The sequence below is a fragment of the Cydia strobilella genome, chromosome 5 (genome assembly GCF_947568885.1).
Source record: "Cydia strobilella chromosome 5, ilCydStro3.1, whole genome shotgun sequence".
In the NCBI taxonomy this organism is placed as follows: Eukaryota; Metazoa; Arthropoda; class Insecta; order Lepidoptera; family Tortricidae; genus Cydia; species Cydia strobilella.
Window position 1 is genome coordinate 7,778,658 of NC_086045.1, and position 7,300 is coordinate 7,785,957.

A 7,300-nucleotide genomic window follows, 5' to 3' on the forward strand; every position below is an offset into this window, starting at 1 on the left:
TGACCAGGGCGATAGGGAGTATCAAGGGTGCCTACGCGTCTAAAACACGCCGGCTCGGACCAAGATACAGGGTAGGACGGGTTACGTAATCCAGGTGCCTACGCGTCTGAAAACACGCCGGCTCTGACTGGGCTACGGGAATCAGGAAGGGTCGGAGGGGAACCGGGTGCCTACGCGTCTGAAAACACGCCGGCTCGACCGGGAGATCAGCTGTCCTCACTGCAGAAGGCGGTGAGCCCAACTGACGCTGTTGTATGGGCGCGCGCCGCTTTTATACTCTCGGCACGGCGCGCGGCGGGTGGGGCGAGTGGGCTGGCACTCGATCGGTGGCCGCGGCTCGATAGGTAGCTTCGCTGTCCGTCACGTGGCCGCGGCGTGGTGTTGTGATGCGCGGCTGTGCGCGCCATTACAACATAAAAATCTGTTTGGCAGTATTTGCGAACTAAAAAACATGAATATGTTATAAATAATGGTAGTTATTAGGTTAATAATACGTTACAAATAAGAAATTAGATATTTGTTTCTAAATTCATTAAAATTAAATTATTGTAAAAAAAACTCACACATACCTGACAAACTGCACTAGACGAACAATAACGTTACTTAGACATTTTCATTCTTAATTTCCGTTTTTCCATTAGAGTTTTCTTCAAATCGTCTATTTCCTTTGAAGACGCTTTTTCAGTGCTAGAAGTGTTGGTTTTGATTTGTTTTCTCAATGTAGCTTTTTCGTTCATGTAAAACTCGATGGACTTTTTTGTTTCTTTTAACTCTTCTTTTTTCTCTTCATTCACTGCTTTTATTGTATTTCTTTTTCGTTCTAGTTCATCATGTAAACCTATTTTCATTGCATTTACTCTTTCTTGAAGTTCTGCCATTGACATTTCACACAGTAAACCTAAGCCAGATGTTTCTGTCAAGTCTATAATTTTTGGTACTTTTGCTTTTTTCGCTATAATAGCAAGTATTTTGAACTCCTTTATCATTTTAACCCTACGGTCTAACTCATCCTGTTTATCTTTTAAAGCTTTATCTAACAACATCTGATTCCGTCTCTTAAAATTTTCGGCAGCTTCTTTATTTTTCAATGCAATATTGTGTTTAGCTTGCAATACATGTAATTCTAACAGAGACAATTTTTCCATTTGCTTGCGATTTTTTTTCATTTCGTTTTTTCTCCAATTATCTATTTCTTCATTCCACATTTCTTTTTCTATCAGGAACTGTTCATATTTCTTTTTGTTTTCAACAACGACTCTTTGTTTAGCTAATAATGCTTCTTCATATGAAATTTGGCCCATTAAATGTTTCTTTTCTATGTCAAGTAATCGTTCTCTTTCGTTCTCTTGGCGGTCAAATTCTTGTAATGCCTCTATTTTTGCAGTATTTTTGCAGTTTATAACATTGTTAAACCACTGAACTTCTTCTTGTTCAGCTAATTGAATTCTTTTATTCATCCGCTTGATAGTGGCTGCAGTGTCTTTAACTGGTTGGCATATTTTTTTTACTGAGTATGTGCTTTGAACTTTCAGTATTGGTTTTATTGAGTTTTTTATCTCTTCTTTGATACTATGAAGTTTTTGAAAATATGCTTTCGATTTAACCACAGCATAATGACACTCTATATTTTTAACATCGTTTAATAAGTGGTTGGCCTTCTGCTTATTTTTCTCATAGCTTTTTTTCAATTTTTCATCTATATCATTTCTGGATACAATCCGTTTTGTCTTAGGGTTTGACACATGAGGTAACGAGACTGCCGATGAAGGTAAAGGACGAGTTGCGCAACTGGCTGAATGTAGTCCTTTTCTATTCAACAGACTAGGTGCTATTGGCACAGTTGGTGGCTTTATCCTACGGGATTCCATCTTTTTAACATATTCTGCATAAGTATTAGCCATTTCACTGATGTAAGGTTGCCACGTATATAAGGGACTTGTAAGTTTTTCGGTAATATAATTTGCATCATAATAATTTTTACCAATGTGTGCCAAGAAAGTCAACACTTCGTCGTTACTCAAGAAGGAAGTAAACGTATCCAACAAAGGCTTGCTTAAATTAAACAGACATTTGTACAGAAGATTCACATCTTTAGGTTTGATTAGAAAGATTACAGCGTGGAACAAAATCATGTAAAAGTCTTTATCTTCATCTGAAAGTTCCTCGGGCAGGTGAAAAGCTATGTCTTTTAAGAATTGACCGTGCTTCTGAATGCCTAGAAACGTTTCGGCAACCCAGCATAGTTTAGAATCTTCCGTGTCTTTCGGACACTTATCGATGTACGACTTCATGTATTCGTGGGGCGCAACTGCGACCGCAGAGCCATAATCGATTAATATGTTTCTTACCATTTTCACATTTCCTGAGGTGTAATAGTAAACCATTCTATTTTTTGATGGTTTACTATTTGTCATCTAATATCACATACATAACGTAAAATTCATATTTTATAAATTGATATTGTACAATCACAACAAATGTTTATTTGACGCTAACCGAAATGTTGACGCTTGACATTAGTACATTTGATTTATTAGTTAGAGGTTTGATTACACGTACCGGGTTTACCAAAGAGTAAAGTAAGTATAATAGGTAAAGAGAGCCCTCTTGAAGCATTTTATGGAAACTCATTTGAAAGCACCATCTCTGAGTTGCTCCCGAAACTAACTATGTATATGTGCGCGCACATCTACATAAATGCATCCGTACGTGTACTTTCGTCCTACATAAGTCTACTTGGGCGGTTTACAAGTCTGTTTTTTGTTTGATTTCTTGTAACTTATAAAATATTTTTGATTACAAGATATCAAACAAAAAAAAATGACTCGTAAACCGTCCAAGTAGCCCTAATATTATGTAGAAAAGGGTTTAAAGAGTGGAAACAATTTAACAAATACATAATAGCAAAGTAAGTATTTTTTATTGCTTTCAATTTGGCATACAAAGATAAGAGCAGGTGTTAAGGGGCCCACTGACTATCAGTCCGCCGGACGATATCGGCCTGTCAGTTGTTCGGAACTGTTAAATTTTTGTTCTAACTGACAGGCCGATATCGTCCGGCGGACTGATAGTCAGTGGGCCCCTTAAAGTACCAAATTGGTACCAAGTAGGTTAAATCCATCGCTTGCAGCTTCTTACTACATATATCCATTTTCTTTGCAATAATTGTCACATTAGGAGAATTTTGGGTAATACCTACGACACGCCACGGTGTGATGCTCCGTACACAGTTTGCTCCAGATATTGTTTAAAATTAACATAGGTGAGTGAGCTAATTGATGCATCGCCTGACAATGATAAAACTATTATACTCAAATTGAATCATTGCCTTTACATTTTATCAAGGCGTTAGAAGTTAGAATTTTCTCTTAAATAAGGATATAAGGAAGTTGGTATAGGGAATCAATAAAAAGCAGATTGGATAAAAAAAGAAGCTACCCAAAATACTAATACTACGCAGACGAAGTCGCGTGCAAAAGCTACTATTATATAAACATGCCAATGTCACCCGTCATGCAGACACCCTATTCTATTAGGGTATCACTTTAGCAGTAATATGTGATATCTTATATAGAATTATTGTAGTTCATTGAAAGGATAATGAATTTTAATTACTAACTACACAACTAACCGAGTATACAATTCTATGCGCTCGCTGCTCTTTTCGTATCTAGTATTTAATTTAATAAGGTAGCCGACCTGTTTTCGCCGGACCTGCCATTAATCAATCACTCAGTCAAGAAGCCATTATTCGACACCTCGGGCGGGGCCCCCATACGCGTAAAGTGCAAGTCACATGGGGCCTCTTAAAATATAATAATCGTGTTAAACGCGATCATAAAAGCCATATTCGATTAGAGAACTTCAAACGGGTCTGTGTTCGTAGCTCGTTATCTCCATGGCACCTATTGTGCTCTAGTAGGTAATATTGGGTGTTGAAGAGTGATGATTTTTGTTAACTATTTTTAATTAGTTTTATATGGACGGTATGATTAGGTACTACCACTGTGATTTGATCTTTATTTTTTTATCTTTCTTATTTTCAATATTAAGTACTTAGTTATTAGAATAAATACGTGGGTGTCGTGGGTATATTCTTACAGTGGAAAACTATCTAAAAAATAACAAACGCAATACACCATAGGTTTGTGTAGCATTTCTATAGCGTTTAACTACTTAATAATTACTCCCTTGAAATAAAACTATGAAAACGGATTATATCGCGTATATTGAATTTATAATACATCCTGACGTTTCGATCCGTTTTCATAGTTTTATTTCATGAGTAACTATCGCGGTAACCGAAGACAATATTAATTACTCCCTTACTCAATTATTACCTACTTAATAATTATCCCTAATTATGTAAATTCTCATCCACTTAAAAAAGTATGTAACTGGATGAGAAAGCAGTGGCTTATTGACTCTGTCACAATTAATTTGACAATGATTGAAAATCAATCTCGGTATAATATTAGCTGTCAGAGTCTGTCAAATTATCGTTCGTAATTAACGACCGGTTCGACTTTTTGACTAACACTTTTTTGGTGAGAACTCATTGTTACCTTACTCAAAGTACTAGCCACTTATACCTTATAATATTGTTAATAGGTCTTTATGTCGTTAAAGAATTGAACGGCAAAAGTAATTGTATATGATTTTAGTTTAAATTTATTTGTCTGTGATTTGACAAGAGTGTTATTAGTTAAAGTGTAAAATTACCCGAATGAGAAACTACATATTCGTATAGTTTTCTTTTGTTGATTTAATTGCATGTTCTCTTTAATTTCTGATTTGATTTGAATTGATATTTTTATATTTTCTGGTTGGGAGATAAGACTTGAATTTTTCTGTTATTTACGCATTATTTAATATAATTCGGTACCAGCGAACGCATCCGTCGGAAACAATTAGCAAGCTGGGAGAACACGGCGGCGATTTTTCTTTATTATTGCTTTGACCACGCCTTGTTTCTGCAGGTGTTTTCGAAACTGTGTACTGTACAAAGAGCTCTGAAGCCTATAAGGTGTAAATATAGAAATATGTATATAATATACATATTTCTATATTGTTTATAGAAATTTACAATACTTAATTGTTTATAGAAAATAAAAACAGAATTTGGTCATAATTCCGTATTAGATCTATATGTTACTGTAAAAGCCCGAAGTACGGCAAAACCTAGAATTTACCGGTAAAACCTAGGTATTACCGATGCCGATCGGTAAAAGCCCGAAATGTTAAATAATATTAGTTATACATCGAGCTTTTTCTCCTTTGACAGTGCCAAGTTGCCAACCCCATTCAGTGTAGTGTAACTGGTAAACTTTTCTGTATCTTAGTTTAGGATGCTTTAGACTGTTACGAAAAGCAGTTACACCCAAAGAATATAGTAATTACGATTTAGTATTATGCATGGAGACTATATAAAGGAGCCAAATCTCTATGTATGAAAAGTGTCTATCAAAAACAGTAATTAGGCGGCGCCACCATACACCGAAATACTACCAAAAACAACTCATGTTACAATACTCATGTCCCAGAGCCTAACTAGCGCCACCGGAGAGATTAGGAAATATTATTTACAGCTGAAAGCTGGTCACTTTTGCAATAGTTCTGCCATAAGAGATTGTCGTCCTTTCTATACCGTCCATAGTATTATGAACATAGATGTATTGTGTCAGAAATGTCAGAATCGTAAATCGTGAACTTTTTGATGATTAAAAATATAAAAAAACAGTATTATTTTGGTACTGCATTGTACTATGACTTCATTTATGAAAATTACCCACAACTTGCATTTAAGAATTGTGAATTCTTATATTATTTCCAGTCAGAATCACGAGCTCTTTCGACGCAAATACGAGTATTAATAAAAATCAGTAAAAATGGTAAAAGCTACTGATTCTGAGTAGAAATAATATATAAATTCAAAATTCTAACAGAACAAATTTAGGTACAAATTTAAATAGAGATGCCTATTTGCTAAATTTGTGAAGTGACAATTTAATCAAACATCTTTTTTGAATATAATATTAGCCAACAAAAAACGTTTGCTAAGTAAGTTTTTACCTTATTATTATTTGACAAAGTAAAATCATACCAAATGATAATTTGCCCAAATAAATTAAATGCGAAGGGTAACTTTGCTAAAATTTGGTGAAAGGTATTTGGCTCAAACGGAAGTACACCAAAATTGTTAATTGTCTAATAAAAGTGGTCTGAAAGAGCTACTTTTTAAACTTGCATTTTTTCAGAAGTTTCTGAGCGAATTGAGTATGTAAGGTATTAACTAGGTACTTACACCCCGCCGCAAAATTGCATCCACTTTATGAGTGAATTTCATTCATAGGTCCTTACAATTTTTCAGCTCGATGTACGTGTTTCTATGGGCCAGTGTATTGGTATCGGATGTGCGTTTCACATAACATATAAAAATGGAAGCCGAAACTGATTGCCTCCAGCACAAGATAAACGCTAAGTGGTACGTCTGACCGCGCGTCACGAAAGGTTATGCCTGTTATTTATTGAATCCTGCGTCACGACTTTTGAACGTACGGCCTTAGATGTGGCTCTAAGGATACTTTTACAAGTGCCATATTTTCCTTATATCTATTACGTAATCAGAGGCATTGGTTTAAATCTAATGACTTGGTCTTCGTCTATTATTAGTTATTACTTAGGAAATATAAACATGGCGTGATTCCATTCAATTATTACATTAATTGGTTCATCGATCGATCTACTCGATTCATACTGAAATTTCCTTTTCCACTATCAAGACGATTTTACATTTTATGCAGAGATGAAACTATTGGCCGGGATTAGAATGGGATACAGATATATCTGTTAATTCATTTTAATATTGTCGCTAGGAAGTTTGTGGTGTCTGTCAACTAAAGTCTTATTCTGACCGCGGCAAGATAATAATGGATTGATTCCTGCTTCTGCTTGAAATAAAACATTAAAGTATTTACTTGCCCATTCAGTAGGTGAAACTTTATTAAGCCCACCAAAGGAGAAACTCCATCAATCTTGAGCAGCCACAAAGGATCTCAGCACAGAATTATGACTTCTTAGGCGCGGAGCACACGGAGCAGTGCAGCGTTGCGCGATTAAACGTTTTGAAACTTTGTGTCAAAATCACGCGAACTTGTCAGGAGCGCACCCTCAAAGGCGGCAAGCGATTCACGGCGAAGCATGGTGAACATGTAAAAAGCTAGGTGACGTCGCCCTGGCCCGTGTCGTTGTGCAAACGTTTCGTCAACGCAGCGCGAACGATGCGTCACCGCTGCCAAGA

At 36.0% G+C, this 7,300-nt stretch overlaps 1 protein-coding gene across 1 annotated transcript; it reads right to left on the reverse strand.

Annotated features, from left to right (window-relative positions):
- Positions 1 to 582: 582 nt before the first annotated feature.
- LOC134741396 (girdin-like) lies at positions 583 to 2,443 on the reverse strand. The gene has a single exon (XM_063674163.1). It carries the CDS (start codon positions 2,412 to 2,414, stop codon positions 600 to 602), a length of 1,815 nt encoding a protein of 604 aa, XP_063530233.1. The 5' UTR covers positions 2,415 to 2,443; the 3' UTR covers positions 583 to 599.
- Between the last annotated feature and the right edge of the window lie 4,857 nt (positions 2,444 to 7,300).